At 39.0% G+C, this 22435-nt stretch overlaps 1 protein-coding gene across 2 annotated transcripts in view; it reads left to right on the top strand.

Moving 5' to 3' along the window:
* BRAF (B-Raf proto-oncogene, serine/threonine kinase) overlaps positions 1 to 22435 on the top strand; it is a 63892-nt gene that overhangs the window by 5139 nt on the left and 36318 nt on the right. For both annotated transcript variants that reach the window (XM_009584462.1, XM_009584461.1), the window contains one exon: positions 5932 to 6195. In XM_009584462.1, coding sequence (XP_009582757.1) covers positions 5932 to 6195 — 264 coding nt within the window. The remainder of the gene's footprint in view (positions 1 to 5931; positions 6196 to 22435) is intronic.

The raw sequence follows: 22435 nt of genomic DNA, 5'->3' as shown, positions 1-22435 counted from the left end.
TTCTTAAGGGTTTGTCTAAGCATTGTAAATATTGGAGATCTTTACTGCAAAGAAGTCTAATATTATGATACTGGGAAAAGCTGGGATTCAGTTAGCAAAAATCATTGAAATACGCAGTTGTGTATTCTTCTGTAATGGCCATCAATTTTTTTTTTTTTCCTCTACCAACAAGTGCTGATGAAAAGGATAACCTAAGTTAGGGAAAGGAGAATAAAGATCTGTGCATTTCAACTTTGCATTGGCAACAAATGCTGTTTACAAACTGAAATGGGTTGTACAGATCCAGACTGACCAAAAGCAGTCAGCTCAAACTTAGAAAGGAGAGATCGTGCTTAGATGACTTAATCAGATTTGTTAGCCTTTGTAGACCCTTAATGACTGTTCAGGGAGGCCTTACCTATTCAAACTTCCAAAATGCATTGTGTGTCTTTCTTGCCTTGTAGTTATGTGTACAGTATTACCTACGAACACTTCATCTGTGAGAACTTAATTGAATTGAACAGTTTTAGCCCATTCATATGTAAATAGTTGTTCGTGTGGTGTGAAGTTGCATCCTGGACCTGTTACTTCAGTTAACAGTACAAGAGTAAGCTGCCTGCATTTTTTTGTTTGGATGCCACACAAAATAAAACAGTATACAAGTGCATAGATAGAATGATAGTGGTATCAAAATAAGTTTTAAAACTCAGTCAGCTTTCTAGTATTGTCCTGAAGGAATCATCCTCTTTCCTACTCTTGGAAGCAATTTAAAATGAGAATCATGGCGGCAGAGGTATGTTTGTCCCCAGCTACTGTGATTTTTTTTGTTTGTGGTTTTTTTTTTTGTTTGTTTTGTTTTTTTAATCCTAGTTTTCTCTTTTCCTGGACTATTAAACGTATTTTATTTTTTTTTTTTTTGTTTGTTTGTTTTTTTAATCCTAGCTTTCTCTTTTCCTGGACTATTAAACATATTTTATTCAGAGGCCATTTTTGAGAGTTTGGCTGTTGAATTTCAGGAGAGTATTTCATTCCTTATTCTTGTATATCTGAAGAATCCACGCAGGAGGTCAAATTAATTAAAGAAGATTACCTCTTTTCTGATCTAAAGCATTCTTACTGCAACAGCAGGCAGATACAGTCTGAAATGGATCTTAGTGCTCAATCTGAGGTTGTTTCAGACTGTTTGTGGGATTCCAGGAAAATGCTAACTCTGGGTACAGGCACTGGGAAATGTGGCGGTTCTCTGGGGAAATTCAGCTTAATTTTTACCAGGCTCCTAACAGATGCTGATCAAATATGTTGGACCAAAACTGGAGTGTCTAAAGTTAGACTAAGTACAGATTTAGGAGTCTTACTAGATGAAGAAATCCTGACGTACGTTACTGTCTGTCTTCAGCTTCCATTTGACTTAGTGGGATTTGCATTTGATCAACAGCCTAAAAGGTCAGACATCTTTTAAATAGAAACACAATCTCAGTTTCAAGGACCAGGAAACTGTAGTTTAGGCTTTTAAGAGTCTTGCAATGTGTGGATATTATCTAAAATTGATTGAGGAAGGGAGAGAGGATGGTAAAACCAGTTGGTCTGCTTGAGTTTAGATTGGGTTTCTAACCAGATGTGGTAGGGGGCAGGGAGAAGGAGAAACCATAGTTTGCTACTTGGTTTTGTCCCAGATTAATTTTTTAAAAAAAAGTATTTAACTTGTTGTTTTTTGTTTCCTTAGATGTTATTACTAGAATGTAATCGTCTGGTTATGGCCCAAGAAAGCAAATTTCAAATATAGTATAAATAATACGTAATACAAAAATACGCATATTTTTGAGAAAGTCCCATGTCAGCATCTTGTCAACAGAACTCTTTTAGCACATCCGCGTAACATCATGCAAATTCTGTTGACTTCTGCGGTCAGTTTTTTTATTGTCAATAGGTTGCAACATTTAAGAAGTAACTTTAACTCCCCTGCTCACTCACGAGCATATTATAGCATCTATATACATTGTATATAAACATGACAACTTGGACTTGGCAGTTTACCAGGCCTTTAAACATTTTACTTAATTGAAGCCTCAGGAGTATTCTCACATGTATGAGACTATACTATATGATACGCATATATACTGATATGCAATATAATTAAAATTAACTTTTTGTTCTATTTTAGATAGCCATAGAATTATGTGTAGATTGATAAGATGTGCCAATTTGAATCTAATGTTCATCTTTTCAAATACATATTTTCCTTTAACTTTGTGAAATACTGTAAATTCACACTAAATTGGAAGCCCTGTGGCGATACAGCAAACAAATACATTTGTTGAGGGTAACATATGTTATTAAAGACAGTCTATTTTTCGCAACTAATAAACGAGCTGGAGGAGTTGAAGAACAGAAGCCTCATGGCAAGAAGCGGCACAACAACAGAGACGAATGCAGCATCTTGCACCTGGAGAAGGCGGCTGCCCATGGGTGCGGGCGGGCGGCTGGCTGGGTGGTGGCTCTGCAGGAAAGGTGCCGGGCAGTGTTGGTGAGCAACAAGCTGAGCTGTCACTAACCCACCCTCACGGTAACAGCAGCAAACTGCAGACTGGGCTGCGTTAGCAAGCGCGTAGCCAGCGCGAAGAGGGACCCATCTACTCGCTACGTGTGTGACTGCATTGGGGTGGTGTTTAGCATGGAGAAGAGAAGGCTAAGGAGGAATCTGCAGGCTCTTGCAACCTAAAGAGAGGGTCAGACTCTTTTCAGACATGCACAGCAAAAGGGGAAGAGGCAGTGTCACAGATAGCATCAAGTGAATTTCGTAAGAGAAAATTCTTTGTCATGATAGTGGTTTTTGAGACTTGGAACCGGTTGCCCACAGGTTGTGGAGTCTCCATCCTTCAAGACTTTCAAAACTTGCTTTGGCAAGGCCCTGGGCAACCTGATTGAGCTTAAAATTAGCTCTGTGTTAAAGAAGTGTTTGGATTAGATGAACTTCCAGGGTTACCTTCCAACCTTTTTTTTTTTTCTTTTTCCTCCTGTGATTCCGTATCAAGCTAAAAGCAAGATTTAAGTTTTCTTGTAGACCATTACTCACTTCTTAATGGGAATATGTAAACTGAATGGATTTCGTTCTAGATTTCATAAACTTCTCCTTCTGAAATGCCTTTAAAATCCTTAATTTAATGAATTGCTTGAATGTTCAGCTTAATCTTCTTCATGCTGTAGAAGCTGTACAAACTTAATTTTAAATTTTTTTGTTTGTTTTTGAAAAACAATGTTAGAAATCAACCTTATAGTTGGCTCAGAGGGCCTTGTCTGACTTGAACATTTATGTAGCTGTTGATGCCTGTCTGCTAATATGGCCATGCTGCTGCAGGTCTCTGTTGTAGATAGGCCAGCTCTGCAGCATAATCTTTCTTTTAGCTAGAAATACTTGCCATAGGTAAGCTTTGCTGTTGTAATACTCTTTACTCCATGGGATAATTCTATGTTTTGACTTGGTGCTGTTGGCTGTGTAAGGTCTATGGGTGCTAGTCGTCAGCTGAAACCAATGTCTCACCAAGTACTTAATCTTTGTGAAAATGAGATTTTATTGGAGCTGTTCTCTTTCTGCTGCATGTACTGTTGCTCCTTCTGTATAAAAATATTTAATTTTTTTAAAAGAGAAAGATGTATTTAAAGTCTACTGATGCATTCTAGTTCCATCATCTTTTATTACAGGATCTTCTGCTATGACACTGAGTAACAGTATAATACTTGAGAGCGTTTGTCTCCGTAAAAAATAGAGAGCTTTTCATGCAGAATTTAATGGTATAGAACCCAAAGCCAGCAGCAGCTCCCAGCTTTCCATGCTCATTGTTTATTCTCTTAAGATAAATCATTTGACTTCGAGTTTGCATTAGTGACGGATTAAGCTGCCAGTGTAAGCATTGTAGGATTGAGTATTTTGAAAGATGTGTGTAATTTTGTGAGGGAACTAAGCCCGCAAGAATCCGGAAGCAATGTAATGTTGCATGTGTTCAAATAATATTTTGCAATGTTCATGAGAAAAGGAAGTAAGTATTTAGAAAAGTATTGCTGAAATGGTAACAGTTTATGATTCTTAATTTTTGTTTACTGAAAATAATTCTTGATGCATGGAGCTTTTACTGGAATTTACATGAAAAGTTGATCCTGGAATTAGGAGAGAGACACTTGTGTTACTGTACAGCCAAAAAATGCCATTATTTATAATTGGGTAACCTTTCAATTTACTTTTGACAGTGGAGTGAAAATGTTTTGGTTTTAAGTCTCTGAGTTTGGGGTCTATTTATGAAACACTAAGCATCTTCAGTTTTTTAAAAAAATAGTAAGTAGTTCTCAGTTTCCTGCAACTTATGTCCATTTATTAAAAATGGAACCCATAAAATTTAGAATTTGAAATTATGATGTTCACCACCGTTCTTTAAAATGCTTTCTCTTTCTTAGTCCTCACTGTCAAATTATCATTCTCTTTGTTAACACTGTGGGGATGATGATACAAACTTTAAACATAGGTCCATCCTGGGGGATGCTAAACCTTCATAAAAAGGGAGGGGCCAACCACTGTTTACTCGACAAAACCAGCCTGGGTTAGGTGAACCTGCACATACAGCCCGAAGAAATAAATTCATAGTAAAATGTAGTATTTGTGCCAGCACTACTGAATGCTGGTTATTTTTTCTCTTAACTTTAATATTTTTTTCCACATGTAAACCCTACAGACTTTTTGGTCATTTCAATTCTCCTATAACTTTAATTAGCAACACGTTATGCACAGAAAACTTGAAGAAAGCACATTTAAAAAAAAAAAGTATCTTTCCGTAACATAAATATCCTTTGTGGCATTGAAAATTTATGCAGCTTGGCATAGATCTTGGTCTTGCTGGAGAGCTAAGTAGAAAATTTTGTTCTCTACTGCTTAGATGTTAGGTTTGTAAGATCTTTGTTTCTTCTTGTCTGTAAAGGTCTAATACGTCCTTGGTTAACACTGACATGCTTATGTAGCATGAAACACTTGTTCCTTAACTGGTTCAGATTTTTTTAAGATACTCTGTACTAATTTGCATGCTGAAGAAATAATTCTGATACTTGGATACAGATCAAAAATTTCTTGTTACAAAGACAAAGTTGATGAAAACAAACTTTAAACAAAAACATATACTGATTATGTATTTGTATTATAGAGCTTGGCAATAATGTTTAACTTGGCTACCTTTAATAAAAACTTAATGGGCAAATTTAATGTTACTGAATTTTTTTGTTTAAGAAACTTGGTAGGTCTGTAATCAGGTTTTACGTAAACTTGGTGGAAAATCAAATTAATCTTATACAGATGTTAAAAAATTCTTTCAAAGAATCACTTTTACATGTTTATGGATGACTTTGTAACAGGGCAAACTTAGTTGTGTTCTAACTGAAATAGTGTTTTGTACTATCTGGTATGAAAGGATAGTGCCAGAGGTGAAAGATGGTGAACAATGAGCTAGGTGAGTTGTCAGATACAGAATGGTAAAAAGCAGATTTCGCTTTTCTCTTAATTATTGCATTAGATTATTTAGCTGTCATTCCAACAGAATGATAAATTTAGCTGTAGCACAGTAATTCGGCAATGCAGCTGACAACGTTTGTTAAAGATTGCTGTCGTCTTTAAAGTAGTTTTGAATTAGACTATTTAGGGCAAGTGCTTTGAAACTGTGACTTATGATTTCTTTTATCCACTTATCCATTTAATCTATTAAAAAATTAGTTGTTGCTTCAGAAGTTTTAACGTAATGAGTTGAAAGCCATTCTTCTTTGCGTCCTACTGAAAAATTTGACCAGACCATTTTGTTCATATTCCTGGGAAATTTGAATTAGTTTAGAATGCATTTTGGTTTGTGTTCATTCTGAATTTAGATTTCTGGTTTTGTCTGAGGCTATTACATCATTAAAATAGCTGCTTTTTCTTCACAGGCCTATGAAGAGTACACCAGCAAACTAGATGCTCTACAGCAGAGAGAACAGCAGTTATTGGAATCCATGGGGAATGGAACTGATTTCTCTGTCTCCAGTTCAGCTTCAACAGACACAGTTGCATCATCTTCTTCCTCTAGCCTCTCTGTAGCACCTTCATCCCTTTCAGTTTATCAAAACCCTGCTGATATGTCACGGAATAACCCTAAGTCTCCACAGAAGCCTATTGTTAGAGTCTTCCTGCCCAACAAGCAAAGGACTGTGGTGAGTCAGTTTCTATTCACATACTTGTAACCTCAATATTTCCTGTATCTTTCTCCCTCTGTATGCAAAAGTTAATTTAGGAGCTGAAAAAATACCTGCGCGGAGGTCAAAGAGGTAGCACAATTACTATTTGTGCTCTGCCAAACTCAGTTGTTTTGATATGTTGGATGTTTTCTAGAGGATTAACACAAAGATAGCCATTATAGCAATAATACAGAATACAACACTTTCAGGAGTTTTATAACAATGAAAATACCTGAAGAAATATTTTTCTCAAATCAGCTTTCTTGGTTAAATAGTAATATACCATTTTACAATGGTTAGCAGGGGGCAGGAAGTTCTGTTTCTTGTATTATACAAAATTATTGATTAGTTTAACAGGGCAAGATTGCGGAAAGTAAGTGTTTCCCGTGTTGTCGAGGTTACTAGCAGCAGTGAATGCTTTACAGCAAGTACCAGCCTCCTGCAGCTAAGGAGGGCTGCGCAGAATCGCTTGGGTGTTTTTTTTTTTTTCTTTTCCTCCCCACTCACTGTAGCAAGTATTTCATATTGGGACGCTGATGCTATCAGGCCCTGAGTAGAGAACTGGCTAGGGGAGGGTCATAGTTGCTATTAGGAGAGGCAAGAAGTGTTGCCTGCAAACTGCTCAAAAATTAGTGTTCATCAGTTTTGACAATGTTACAGTGATTCCTGGAGTCATGGAAGAAGAGTTGACTTTTTGCTGGCTATTTAATTGTCCGTTATAGGTGGGATTTTTTTATTGGTTAAGTGCTGCCAACTGAAAAGCCTTGATATGTGCTTTAGAATAATACACTGCAAACTGTGATACATAAAATTACTGACAAGCCATAGTCTAGGCTCTGTTCTGCAAGGTGGTGCATACTCCTCACTTAGAAGGGGAGCTGTGATTCCAGAGAAAGTGAGAGACGAATGGATAGCACAGCCAGTGTCCGTGTGAAACCAGTGCTTTTCGTAGCAGTTGGTCAGGTGTTGGCTGTCACTGGACTGTGACTGCCTGTGGAAATTGAGTTGCTGGCAAAGAGAAGAAAACATAAACTGAGTAGTGCTGGGTATTGGGAACATGTCCTCTCCCTTCCCCTTCTGCTTTCCTTCCATCCCTCCCCTCCCCCTGCCCCACCGAACAAAAGAGATCATAAGACTTATAGTGGGAACAACAGATTAAAGGGCAGTTGTTGTCACCTGATTTTTTTTTTTTTTTTAAATATTGCTAATTGTTAAAGATACTGCTAAAGATTGAAAGTAGTATTTGGTTTTCAACCTAGAGAATGGGGGTTTAATGTAAACTATGACCACTATGTAGATGTACAGTGTTAAGCAAGGTGATTTTGTTGTCTGCCTGTGAGGTATGGCTAGGCACTTTGTACTACCCACATTGTGAAATTTGGAGACTCTGGTTTCTTCATGTCTTCTGTCCCACCCTGTCTAGCTATTGAAGCCCCAGCCCCTGTGATGGGGTTGGCCCACAAGTTGGTTTTGTTTCTTTACTACAACAGGTCACAGTATATTGCTTCCTGCATTTCCTTTTCTGTCTCTCCTATGTGTTATTTCATCCTCTTCTCTAAGTCATATAGTATATTTCTACTCTTATTCTTTTCTCCTCATCTGCAATATTCCTCTTCTGCTCCTTCCCCTCTCTTTTTTTTCACCTCCTCCTCAATCCTTTTATCAGAGGTGTGGTAAGGCTTTTCTCAAGTCTGAGCTCTGTTTTGCTTTTGAAGGAATTATTTTATATAAATAATAGTTTATAATTATGAAATATACTACATCAAACTTGTAGGCAAGAGTGAATTTTTTTTGATGTTCAAATGTGTGTTTTTCACCAAGTTTTAAGTTATTTCTGATTACAAGTTAGGAAAAAGGGGCAACTGAATTTCAGTGTGAACCAGGTGATAAAATTTTGGGCCAGTACAGAACTGTCTTGCCTCATCCGAGACGTGGTTTTGTGCATGTTGCTGGTCCATTCTAATCAAAGTAAACCAGGTTGTCTTCAACCAATGCATCTTTAAGTTCTTAAGTAACAGTAACAGATCAGCTTGGTATGCTCAAAAATGTGTGTGAGACTGTGCTTTCCTGGACTAGTATTTCTTCTCACTTTTATTCCTTTTATTCCATTTTTGGTGAATGTTGTGATCCTGTATGTGATCAGTCATGCTCATTAGGAGCTTGCAGATTTAACCAGAGAGATTAAGTTCAAAAATGCCACCTTGTTTGTTGCCATGGCTTGACTAAGAGTTAACTTTCTAGCTTGAGGATGTGCTGTCATTTGATGAGGGAATTGTAGCACTTGGCAGTAGTACTGCAGCAGTGACTGGCAGCAGGGCGATAGGAGTTTTTGCCAGCACTGAATCTAGATGCTCTTTCCTGGTTGAGGGAGGCAAATGTGGTTTAAGTTGGGTGTAATCAGGGAGAGGCTTTTGCTCCTGTCTCCAGCTCTCTACTGGAGTCTAAACACCATTTGCCTTGCCAGTCTAGCCCTGCAGCTTGTTTCCAGCTTGCTAAATGTGGGACGCTAAGAGTAGAGCTTCAGGAAAACCTGTAGTCTTGTGCTGTGGTAATAATAAAAAAAAAAAGTGGTACTGAGTAGGAGCCAGGCTACTGGTGGAGGGAAGGTGCAAGTCCCTTTAGTCTCAAATCTGGTATAAGTGTGTCTGTTGATGCACTTACATAAAGGAACAGACAGATGCCTGCAGATGCAGGGAGGCATGAGCTACACATATGGGATCACTGGCTGGAAGCTCAGATTGACAGGATTTGGCTTCATATGCTGTATAGCAAGGTGGAAGTCTGCTGCAGTTGTACTAGGAGAGACCCATTTTTGGTTGAAATTGTTCTAAATAAGGAATTGGAAATGTATACTTGGGTCTGGTCAGCAGATAATGCAAATTAATGGTTCAGCTTTGGCTCAGGGAGAGAGCTGACTTCTTTTTACTTCAGTTTTACACATTGCTTGGATCTGGTTATGCTACTAAGTTGAACTTTTTTTTTTTTTAATAGACATAGATCTCTGTTTTAGAGCTGGGAGATGGTGCTTATAGGAACTCTGAGTGTTGGCGTTATTGGCTTTGGAGCTGAAGTTCATTTCTCTGAAACTTGAAACAGTGCTCATGTTATTGAGAAAGTCAGGAATTTCTTGTATGATGACTCTTAATGTAATTACTCTGTTTTCAATATTTATTGATCCTATACATAGTCTGTTGAAAACTAAGGAAATTCTGGAAGCAAACCCAGTTCAGAAGGAATTGCAGCTTACAGTGCAGTTTTAACTGCAAGTAGTCAGATGATAGGCTACCACCCCACAGTTTTCAGTGAATACTGAGATTACTTGCTGTAGTACACTTCCTTCATTCTCTCAATGGATGGAGAATTGTTGCACGTGTCTTAGTCTTTGTACATAACCTCTGGCTTTAAAAATAGACCTGACCTGTCTCACTTGTGCCCATTAACCGAGCCATTTGCTTATGTAGCCATGATGGTAGTTTAGGGTTTTCAAGTATACAGGATAGCTTCAGATGTGATGGGTTGAAGTAGGAAGGAGATTCCTTGTGAAAATACATAGTACCCGCCATTAGAGCCTTCCCCCGGCCCAAGTCCCCATTCCATACGGCTGTTAAAGCAAGGGTAAAATCTGTCCTACATCCAAGTATGTAGCTGGGAGAGGAGATACGCTCTTAAAGTTGCACTAAGCTTCCCCCCACCCCAACCTTAACTGCTTTCAGTTAATATCTACTTCTGAAAGAAATCTTTTTTAATATCACAATAATATTTTCAGTTTCTACCTCCAACCACGGACCCACTTCAGGAGGCAAGAAATCTTGTCAGATACTAGGGAGTCTTTGTTTATTTTTATCTGGGAATGCAATGACAGTTCTTTAAACTGACTTAATTTAAAGTGACTGGAATTAAATTGGTAATGCAGAACCAACCTCCTCATTTACATTTGATCATACTCTGAAGCAGTCCCAAGTACTACAACAGCCTTCTGCTACTTGTTTAGAGCTGTTAAAAATGCAGGAAATCAGATACTAGGGAGTCTTTGTTTATTTTTATCTGGGAATGCAATGACAGTTCTTTAAACTGACTTAATTTAAAGTGACTGGAATTAAATTGGTAATGCAGAACCAACCTCCTCATTTACATTTGATCATACTCTGAAGCAGTCCCAAGTACTACAACAGCCTTCTGCTACTTGTTTAGAGCTGTTAAAAATGCAGGAAAGGGCGGGGGGGGAGATGCTTACATTTTTGACTAGCAACTGCCTTGTTACTTGAGAGTTGTCTGTGTTTTTTGTTTATTAGTAGTATTGTTTGTGTGTAGGATCAGGCAAATACATCTGTTTGAGTTGGCATCAATTAGAAATATAATGGGAGGAAACTGATGGAGTACAAAGAAATAAGACCGTGTTGATCGGTGTAAGTGATTTCGTGCATAGGTGGTGTAACTAATGTCATGTACATGTCATGATAAAGCAGAGTGTTGGATAGAAACTTTTTCCTAATGTAGGAAAAGGTGTGAAGGTGCTCCCTTGAAAGCCTAGCCAGTAAGTGGTGGAGCCTGTTGCTGCTGAAGTCAGCATCTTGATTCCGCTGGCAACACAGCAGGGTTAGAACGTAACTTTTTTTGAAAGCAAAACCAAGTTTATTGCCATAATGCAGAGAGATAAATGACTGAAATATGTATACTTCCTCTTTCCTCAGTGGCATGGTTCAACTGGCAAGTTAAATGTCCTTTGGAGAAGCATTCTGCATAGATGTGACTGGGATAAGTCTGTGGGGGTTTTTTTTGTTGTGTTTTCTTCTAGGCCAGAGAAGGATGTTGAAAAATAAAAGTGCAAGATGGTAAAAGTCTACCTGAGATTGTCAGTTATTTTGCAGAACAAATCGATGATTTTTTTTTAGGGAAAAATTAGTTTAAAGCTTGTTTGGGTTAGGGATCTAAATGGCTGTGGGGTGGATAGTAACAAAACTGCTAATTAAGGGAGTGCTTTGGGATGGGAGAGGGAGGCAAGAACTCTGACCTTGAGCTGGCTGCCAAAAGTCTGAGACATTGTTAGATGCTGAGACTTGGTTTTGGTGGAAGGGAGATAGTCTTGAATGGGAAGTGGATGGTGGTGTGTCAGCGTAAAAGCATAGGTTACATTTACCGGTGAGATTTCTGAGAGAATGTGTGGAGCCAGAAGAGGACGCAAGCTTGTGGGATCCTTAGATAATTGTGTTGTGGATTAGGATTTTTTTTTTTCCAAATTATATGATTGAAGGTGCAAGCAGAGAGAAAAAAGAAACAGAATACTCTCATATGACAGCAGGAGACACACAGCTGGTTGTTGGGGAGAGGTAGTAATTCAAGGAGAATGAGGATTAACAATTCACCCAGAGGTATGGGAAGAAGTCCTTAAAGATCTCAATAGGATAAGTTCAGTTTAATATAAGAGGCAGAAGACAGTAGAAAATTTTAAAATGAACTGAAGAGGAGGAGTTGCAGGCAATGAGCATAAACAACTTTCTATGAGTGTAAAGATTACAGGAATATGTATATGTCCTATATTTGCATATAGGACAAGATTTAAGCATTTTTGGGGATTGCTTCTAGTTGTGTGATTTTTTTTTTTCTTTTTTTCTTTTTTTTCTTTTTTTTCTTTTAGGGTTTGGGCTGGTCTTTTTTTCTTTTTTTTCTTTTTTTCTTTTAGGGTTTGGGCTGGCTTTTGAGCACCCCGGTAAAGTATCTTTTGCATGTCCTTGGGACTGCCAATTTTAAACTGGTAGGCTTGGGATAAGGAAAAAATCCCCATTCCCAATTGCAAGGCCTATTGCAATTTTTGCCTTCCTCTGCAAAAGTTGACAAAACAGTTAAAATGATTTAGGAATTTCACCTATTAGATTGCTTGGTTACTGTAGACCTTAAGACATTAGTAAGACTTTTTAGACAGGTTTCCTGTGGCCCATCAGTTGTGGCTGTCCCTTGTAGGAAAGTGTTCTGAGACCTTGGATGGCATATTTTGTGGACGTATCTGGAGTGTATATCTGTCGCAATGAAAGAGTACAAGAATGAAGCAGGCATGTATAATATTATCCCCGAGTTGTCTTCCAAATTTGAGCTATTTGTCACTCAGGAATTTTACGAGTTTGAGTGTTTTATATGTGGTAACCCTCCATCCAGTCTCCATTAAACCCATGCTATGGATATTAGAAGTTTGTGTCTTGTGGTAAGGAATTCCACGGGCATGGTTATATGTGGTGTGACTAATCGTATTCCGTGTTGGTCTTTAAATCTGCTAGCCCTCTTTATGCTGGAGGAAATAAAGGCTTCTGAGAAAAGCCATTTAATACAAGACCTGGTATGGCAACAAATGGCTGAAACTAGTCATAACTTAGGAAAAATATTGGAAGGTTTCTGATGTTGTAGTGAAGTCTTCTAGGAAAGAAGAGAGTGGAGTGGAGGGGCTTCTAACTCAAGTACTTTATGAACAAGATCGTATAACTTGCTTATATTAGCAGCCCTGAATGATTTTGATTACCCAAGAAATCTCTTCCAGCCAAGTACTTACAGTGTGGGAAGAAACAGTCTGAAAGCAAATGAGCAGTCCTGAATGCTGGTATGCTGGAGCATGGAAAGTTAGAAAAAATTGGTGTTTAGGTGTAAAAAATGATGGGCAGTTGAAAGGCATCAGGTGGTGATGGTTCTTGCTCTTAATCTGTATGTAACCTGTTGCTGACTGCTAGCTTCCAGAGGAAATGTTTGCTTCATGTCCTCTGTCTTGGTAGCGTTGTCATAAGGGTGGTAACGAGCCTCTGCTGCTCTACTCAGGGAGTTTATAGGGTGTCCTTTCTCACAGCTCCAGCGCCTGCTCTCTTTCTGTGAGCAGGAGCAAGGAGTGGATTTGGTAGTTTTGAATTTCATTTCTGCCCATAATGGCCTGAGTAGTGACAGTGAAACTAGGAGGGAAAAAGAAAAAAAAAAAAGAGTAGCAGATGCTGTTCCTGCTTTGGGAAAGCTTAGTGGCCTCCAAGTATGTCGGTTCTCTGCAGATTCTGGATAGGATCAAATCATTATGCGTGTTCACCCACCATGAGGTCTAAAAACTTCTTATGGCAGCTTCTAAACCAAAAGCAATACTTTGGTAAAAAAAGTTTCCCTTTCTTCTATGTTCAACTACACAAGATTGTGTGGTTTTTGGTTGTTCTTCCTGTTACCTTTTTTTTTAAGTTTAAGAGTATTTAGAGGTGATTTGTGTAAAAACTCAGCATAAATTTGGGCCAGTAAAGTTCTTTTCCACTTTATTATGTGTTGGTATGCTTCATATAAGTGTCATAGGTATATATGTATTAGAAAGTTCATGAAAGTTCTCAAAATGCAAATGTGAGACTGAGTTCTTAAAAGGGAGAATTTGTGTTTTTAAGATTTACAGAAACTAAACAGGATTGTGATTGCTGTGCATGGGGACAACTCTTATTTCAGGTTTCTTACTCCTGTCACACCTTGGTTAATTAGTACATCTGCCTTTTAATTAGACAGGCAATCATGTGGTCTTCTCTGCAGTCATGAAGACTGGAAGAATCAGATATTTTTACCCTACCTAAATTCTTAGCATAAATTAGTTCATCATGCATGCACAACTGGGCTCCTTCAAATGTTTTTAAATCTGGTACTTGATGCATTTCTTTTGACTTAAGATTTGCATCTGACTTTCTGGAGTTTATGCTGCGAGTTTGTGCCTCAAGCTTACTAAGTAGTAAGCACTGGATTTCTGTAGGCATTCAAGCTGTCCTACCAGTTTCACCTGTCAAGTATAAGGAAAAGTCAGAGAACGGATGTTCAGGCAGCTGAATAAACTAGTTTGTTGCTTTTAATTACACACCTGGTTTAACATGATTAGGTTTTTCTAATCAAAAACAATTAAAAATTCTCATGTCGTTTCAAACATGCAGCCGAAATGGAGTTTATTTGTAGCCTGTGCCAATGGATGCTTGCTGAATGTATCTGAATGTTTTGGAATTTTATGCATCATATGAACAGATTGGTAGAATGAAGTAAATAGTAGTGTACTTTCAAGTAAACTTTACTTGGTACTTTTTTTTTTTTTTAAATACTTGGATTGTCAGAGAGAACTGGTGGCCTACCTATCCTATTGCTGAAAGGCAAAATCAAACTAGAGACTAAATTACCAGTTTTCATTGGGAAGAAATTTAACCATGGAAGACATCTTTTAGGTTGTCAATAAGCAAAAAAAATGTTATTACATCACAGGAGTTGTACAATGAAATAGACTTTACAGCTACCATGAGTAAGTCCTTCATGTCTAGGAAAGACATGAATGTGTCTTTGGGAGGTGTTTAGTGAAGCAAGGTGAGCAGCAGTGCTACAGCAGACTGTACCGGGGTCTGGCTTGAGTGGCGTTAATTTTCTTCACAGCACTCATATAGTGCTGTGTTTTAGACTGGTGACCAAAGCAGTGCTGATAACACACCAGTGTGTTAGCTGTTGCTGAGCAGTGCTTGCACAGGGTCAAGGCCTTCCCTGTTTCCTACCGCTTCTCCCAGCGAGTAGACTGAGGAGGGGGCACAGCGGGGACAGCTGACCCCAACTGACCAAAGGGATATTCCATGCCATATGACATCATCCTCTGCAATAAAATGGAGGGGAGTTTTTCCAAAGTTGCTGTTGCTCAGGGACCAGCTGAGTGTCAGTCTGCTGGTGGTGAGTGATTGCTTCTGCATTACCTGGAAATTTTTTTCCCTTCTTTTTTTCCTTCACTTATTAAATTGTCTTTATGTCGATCTAGGAGTTTTCTTGCTTTTGTCCTTCCAATTCTCTTCCCCCGTCCCACTGAGGGGGGAGTGAGCCAGCAGCTGGGTGGTGCTCAGCTACCCAGCACGCAGGCTAAACTCAATGTTGGATAAATTCAAAGTAGTATGTGTTGAAAGGAGAATAATTTAATCTACTTCAATTTTATTGACACACAGTCTTAGACTGCAAAGTCAAACAATATTGAAAACTTGCCATTATAAAATCAATGGTTTGTCATCTGGAATGCCTTGTGCAGCATTGATCACTGCTTTTTAAAAGTATTCCTCAAGTAAGGAGAGCTTAGTGATTTCTTACCTTAAGAGATGGAAAGTCTGTCTGTAGAAAGTAATGAATGATAGCGGAAAATATTGTTTGGAGTGTGTTTCCTTTACCTCATTATGTGCTAGGCAGGTACTCAATGAAATGGAATGCAAGTCACAAATCTGAAAATAATCGGAAGAAATATTTTAATTCCATGTCTAGTAAGTCATACTTAAATTCATGGCTTCTTGTGTTGTTTAAGTAAACTAACCAACCAAAGCTTTGTTGTTTGTAGAGAATGTGTATACTACCTGGAGATTAAAGTGTCTGTTTGTTTTTAGGATCAGTTGCACAGTTTAGAGAGGGATGTGAATTCTAGCCTTTCTGCGGTACAGTTTCTTGCTCCCCTGCCTTTAAAGCATTTGGAGTGTGATCATCTGAGACAGGATACTACGCAAGTGGACTCTGAGTCTGACCTATTAGAAAGATTTTGTAACTTAAATTTCTAATGCGCTTGGGTTTTGGTTTGGAGAGCAGCCAGCTGACTTTTTCATCACTTGAATAGAAACCTCAAGGTCTTGGGTTTTGATTCCCATGTAGTGGCTACAGATATTTTTCTAGGTGAGCATTTCTCTCAAGTCTGAAGTCTAAAGTTGTATTTTCCAAACTTTTTTTTATTAGTGGGTCACTGTCAGCCTTCACAACTTCTGGCATTGGTATTCACCCTAACTAAAATTCTCTGAGATGGTGATCCCACTGTCTACTATAACCTTATAGATGATCAATGCTCTTCTGAACACAGTTTGGGAGCTGTCCCTCAAAAGCTTGAAAAATGATAGTATGGAGGCTGCTATTGACTGGGCACGGCAGGTTTGATCAGTGTGGTTTAGTGATGGTATACTCTTGAACAAATATTTCTGTATTGACATAAATCGGTTCATTGTGTCCTACAATTGAGTACCCCGTAAGTGTGTTGGAGGTGCGAGTGGTGCTGGTAACCAGTGTCTTTGCAAGTTAAATAGGATGCATTTGATGGAATGGTAACAGCTTTGTAAAATAGGTAGATTCTGTTCAACTTCCCTTGGAAACAAGATTTAGTGCAATGGAATTATCTCCCATTTGTCTTACTAATGTGCTCCATCAAGAATGTATATTCTTAAATGCTTTCTCCTGTAAGTTGGAGTATCATGGCCTAAAATCCAGAACAGCTGTGTCTGAAAGCCCTGTTCTTCATTTTACAGAGGATGTGATGTTCAGTATCATCTTATGTCCTTTTTGCTACAGAGGGGAGTAATTTTATCTGTTAGTGCTGTAAAAAGTGGCTGACTGATTTGGTTAAACATTTGTCCTCCATACCTAAGATAAGAAACTAAATATGGATGTCATGTTTGGATTTTTACCAGAAAACCTAACACATGGTAAGGCAAAACTAGTTATTTGACAACAAGATAGCTTAGCTTATTTCTCTCCCAACACATTGAATTCTGTGAGCATGTTGCTGGCATTTTTCATATAGGTACGGGGGGGGAAAATGTGTGATCTTTCAAGGTGTATGTGTTGAGGTAAGTAAATCGGCACTTCAAAGTGGTATTTCAAAATCCATACTACTTGGAATATTCTCGCTATTGTACCCACTACTCTGTTTAACTGTTTAGAATTTTTATGAAGCTCTAAGGTATGTTACACATACCTTACATACATACATAACACTTGGCTAAAGTGAGATGAACTACAGTGCTAGGCTGAGGGGAAAAAACAGAACCAGTTAACTAGTTTTGAGAAGTGTAATGCTAGATATTCAGAGCTGTCCAGCCTCTCTGCTTTCAGAGAATACCTTTACATTGATTTTCAAGTGCTTTTCAGTCTCTTCAGTCTCTTTATTGCCACAAAATACTGGATTGTAGGGAAGCATTTTTAACTTACTGAGGCTATGCCAGTTTCTGCTCTGATGTTAGAAAAGTGATGTAAGAGTTATTTAGGGATGTAGCCCTGAATTGGGAATGACCTGATTTTCAGAAATAAATGATTTATTATGGATTGCTTAAATGCTTATGGCTGCAGTACTAAATATATATCAGCAATGTTATGAATACTTACCGTCTTAGAAATAGTTTACATGAGTAAAAGAAATGAGGAAATTAAGTCTCTAGTTCTGTTTAATCTGTTTAGGTAGTAAGACTCTACTGTGAGAATTTTTGGAGGCACAGGAATAATTTTCATTTGTTTCCTTGAGACTTCACATTTGCGAAGTTGAGCATGTGCTTTGGTGTCTTCCTGAATCACTACTTGCCCGATTCAAGATGCACAAGTAAATTACTTTCTCTGGTGTATTAGTAAGCCACGCACTGAACACATGTGGCAGTCTGTATTGGCAGCTTCTGTACTGTTCCATAGTTTTGTATAGCCCATGCTCTTCGCTTTTGAAAATTGTTTGCTGAATCAACTATTCAAATTGTTACAAAAACCTAAACCTTTTATGATCTACAAATCTTAGGTGTATGAGTAACTTAAAAAGAAAACCCTTAGCAATTAGAATTTGGAAGCAGACCCCTAATTGAGTAGCATGAATTTCTAGGTGGTAACTGTTGTGAAAAATTTAGATGCTTTTAGAGGGATCAAAAGATAATGGATGGACATGGACAAAATGGGTTTGAAATAATATTAAACATTCTTTGTTTCAATAAAATGCAAACTTTGTTCAATTTACTGGATTATAGTGATAAGAGTGCACATATTGGAGTAGATGAGGAATTTTCTCATGGGGAGCTGATTTTGTCAAAAAAATGCTGATGTGATTCAGTTAAAATGCTCTGTGGGAATCCTGTCAAAACTCTTGATGGAATTGATAAACCCACTTTGGTGCCTGCCTGCCGGGCTGGAGCTGCCGGCTTCTGCCAAGCAGCCTGGGGGCTCAGCGGCTCCGGGGGCGGCTCCACACCAGGGCTCCTGCTCCCTGCGCTCCCAGGCTGTGGGGCTGCACGCCCTACCTCCGGCTGGGGCTGAGTAGGATGCTGTTCTGAAGCTCCTACTTGGGAGAGCCTGTCTGGTAGCTGGAAAAAAAGAATTTGTTTTGGTTTTTTCCCTTAAGATTGAGTTGCTCTTTAAATCACTGTCTTGGAGCTGGATTTTTCTTTAACTTTGCCATGATTTGGGTGTGAGAAGAGGATTAAAAAAGAGGCTTTAGAGAGGAATGCTTTGCAAGGTGAGATTTCTGCTTTACAGCAGGCGCTGGTAGGGACTTAACGAGGGGGCTGAAGGGCTACATGCACAGATGGTGATAGACCATACTGTACCAGTCTGGGAAAATGATTAATCAATATTACAGGGATTTATTCTAGTATTTAGTTCTTTTAATTTAGCCTTCTGTTTCTCTGCTCAGGAGTTCTGTAAGAGAATGTTCTAAATGTGATGCTGATTCAGGATCCTGCTGATTTTAAGAGAAATCAAAACAGTTCCCTAACTGTTTTTTAGCTGGATCTTGTTGCAAATGGCAGTGAAGAGAACAAATGTTCTGTCCGTGTTTCTAATTGCAAGTTGCGTAAATATGGCTCAGATTTTAATGAAGGGAACTTGGAGAAGTAATACTGAGGAACAGCGAATGATAAGTAAGCGAGATGCTTAATGCACATTTTTCACAGTCCTATTGTACTTGTGTAGCTGTAGGCAACCTTCATTTGATAATTCCCAAGTTTTGAGAGCTTGCCTTTCTGACCTTAATGATCTCTTAAAAGGAAGCCTGTAACTTCATAAATCTTGTTTTCAGCAGAATTAAAAAGAAAGGAAAAAAATTTGTAAATCACCTAAAGTGGCATTATTTACACCAGTGTAATTCATTAAGAATTGGAACTTTTCGGTTCCTGATGCAGACCTTTGCTTCATGAGGTACTGGAGAATGTTGTTGCCCTTTATGGAGGATCAGTGCTGGAGGAAGAAAATGTCTTCCAGTGAGCACAAGGCTCCTTCCCTCTTTCAAGAGGTCCATTTTGCAAGAAAGAGCAAAGTGATAAAAATGAACTTTCCAGCCCTAGAAGTAACATTCTCAAGATTTAGACCTTCCCTGATGTATAACTTAACTTAGATACTGTTACCAATATATGTAGAAGACTAACCCTAAGGACCAAGCAAATATGCTATAATGAGTCAAATATAATCACTGTTTTTTTCTAGGTTTCAAAGCACTCTTCGTCTCTTCTTTAGTGTTAGTCACCTTTCCACTGCGTGGCTTTTCCTCCTTGTCTTGTTCTGTTCCCTCACCCAGGTCTAGATTTTAATACCCTGGTTTCTTTTAGTACTCACTGCCTTGAAGTTTTCTGCCTGAGCTGGAACCTCTCCCCCCTCTATGCTCAGTTCTAATGCTTCGCTTAGACAGTCCCTTCCCCCTGGTGCTCCTTGCCCAAAATGAGCTGTCTTTTCTCCTAATGACAGCATGAAAGCTTTCCATTCAGGATGTGCTTCCATTGCCTCCCCAGCTGTTTCAACCAGTTCTGCCCTACATGGTGGTTCATCGTATCTTTGTTTTCTGCCCTCTGCCTCATTTAGCTCTTCAGTCTGTCTTCCCTTTGTCCTGCTTGGTTGTTTCCCACCAACCTGCTGATGGCGGTCCCCTCTCCCAGTATACACATGCTTTCCCTGGTCAGTTCTTAAGTTTGTCCTGCTTCTCTCCTCCCATTTCTCCTTCATGCCCAACCACTTTCCTGGCTCTCTTCGTTCCCCCTTTTTCCCCCCACAGTCTGTCTGTCACCCTCTCAGTATTTGAATTTCTTCTTCCGCTATGGATATCAGTGGTGGAGTAATGGAGGCTGCTGGAAGGGTAGACGTGAAGTGTCTGTGGGGGCTCTACCTCAATCCAGCGGGAGCTGGACTCACAGGACAGATAGCCTTGAGCCGAAGCTCGATCAGAGTGGCTCATGATTGGATGTGTGTGGGAGGTTGGAGCACACCTCTGAAATCCTCAGAGATTTTAGTCAAATTCTTAAAAATATTTGCTCTGTATTTGTAAGTATATATGTTGGATGCAGGGAGAACTTGCCACCTGACACTGAGGGGACAGACAGGTTCATTTAGGGATCCTTGGCAGCATGATGACGGCACTAAATCGTAGTTACAATTAAAGTTTTATTTTCTTAACATGATATTATGATTAGCAGAGCACAGAATTTATGATTAAAACGGCACAGGGTTTCTACAGGCAGAATCAGTATAGTACAATTTATAAGTAGCATAATACAGAATTTATAATATGACTTAATTTGTCATTTCTAATCACCTGAACCCTCTGCAGATCGGGTCAAATCTTAATACATGGTTTGCCGTATCAATATGACAATCATAATCTCAACTCTAAATTCATATAAAAGAATATGAGTCAGTCCCTCAATCCTGGGAGGAAGCAGAGGATGGCGGGGGCATCCCTGGCCACAACGGGCCCCGGTCTCGCAGTCCAGCAGCAGCTCCAGTCCAAGTTCCACTCTTAGGAGCTGTAACTGCTTGATCTCACAGACAGTGCTCTGGGTGCTGTTCTGCTTCCCTGTTCTGTGTCGGGGCCATCGTCACCACCTGGTGACACTGGGTGCCTAGGGCCTTCAAGGCCAGCAAGGAAGGGAGAATCGGCCTGGTGCCCGGGAACTGTGAGGGAGGGGAGGGAGAGATCTATTTGGTTTATCTACTTGGTTCACAGGACCTTCAGGGTCTGATAATGAGGGGAAAGAGAACAAATACGTGACCCACTCAGTCACAGAGAATGGCTGCTTGCCTCATAAAATGGTGTTATGCTAACCACACTGCCAGGGGTCGGGAGCAGGGGGGACCAGTCACAGAATGACCCCATCAACAGTTGGTTTCAGGGTGAACAATTAGTTTGGTAGAGACCTAAGCAACAGAGGGCTGAGTTTTACGATGGAAAGTTGTTGGCAATATTGACAATAATAGGTGTTCTGAGGCTCCCTCTTAATACCAGTGACAGGTATTAATAACAATTAAGGATTTTTTTGCTGGAGGAATGGCCTACAAGTGATTGAAAGAAGTGTTAAATTCTAGGATGGGAAGAAGTTACTTAGATTAGTAAAAAGATGCATTAAGAAGTAATGGAATGCGTAAAACAAAGTCACTGAAGGCTGAATATCAAGATGTAAAGCAGTACGCTATAGGATGTTTTTTCCAAGGAATTAGTAGAAATTCTCTTTTTTAAATGTTCACGTGTTGACCGATAAAATGCATAAATGTCCTGTAAGAAGCACTTTCATACTAATGGGAGGAAGATTGTGAAGCAAAATACTCCTTTAATTTGTCTCTTCTGAGAGAGCATATGTCTGAGTTCTAGAAATGCAATATATAGTGTAACCTCAAGTGGTGTTCACAAAGCTACTTGAAATAGACTGCTACTTTTCACTGTCATCCTTAAGTAGGACATAGGGCTCCTAAATACCCATGGAAATTTAAGTGCAAGGAGCAAAAACTAGGCTCTGATCCAAAGCCAGTTGAAGCTGATTAAGAGACTGCTTTTGGCTACCAAGGACTCTGGCTTAGGCCACTAGCAAGCTAGAATTCAGTCTCAGGTGTTCAGGCAGACTTTTTTGGTTAGTTAAGTCTGTGGGTTTTTCTTTTGGTTCATGTTTGAGGTGCTGTCCGTGATTGTAGGAGATGTCTCTGTGTGTATACCAACTAAAGTGTTACATATTTTCAGTATTTAGTTCTAGAAATAGTAAGTGAATGAGACACAACACCTTAGCTACACTTAAATCACCTGATTATGTACTGTTCTGCTTTTATGGCTTGACACTATACGCTGTTAAATCACAGGTACACCTAGAGATGATGTACTTATTCCTAGAAGATATGCATGTGGCTAGAACAGAGTAGAGGCAAGGAAAATATCTTTACTTTGCATAGTTTGCAGTTCTTTGGCTAGTTTCAGTGTGATTCTCCATTCTTCCCATCCTGTTAGATATTTAAATTTTTCAAATACTGAAGAGAGGGATACCTTTTTCAAATAGGAAGTGTCTGTAGAATTGCAAATATAGGTTAAAGTGAGAGGTGGTGGTCTGCATGACTCAGATGATTGTTTTATTTTACTTGTTTGTATGCTTATCTTCTATTTTAGAAACAGAAAATAAAATGTTTACATTTTATCACAATGGTTTTTTGAGTGCAGTCCAAGTTAGTTCTTTCATTTTAATTC

This window comes from Fulmarus glacialis, unplaced genomic scaffold (genome assembly GCF_000690835.1).
Source record: "Fulmarus glacialis isolate BGI_N327 unplaced genomic scaffold, ASM69083v1 scaffold1159, whole genome shotgun sequence".
Taxonomy (NCBI): domain Eukaryota; kingdom Metazoa; phylum Chordata; class Aves; order Procellariiformes; family Procellariidae; genus Fulmarus; species Fulmarus glacialis.
This window is presented reverse-complemented; position numbering and strand designations above follow the sequence as displayed.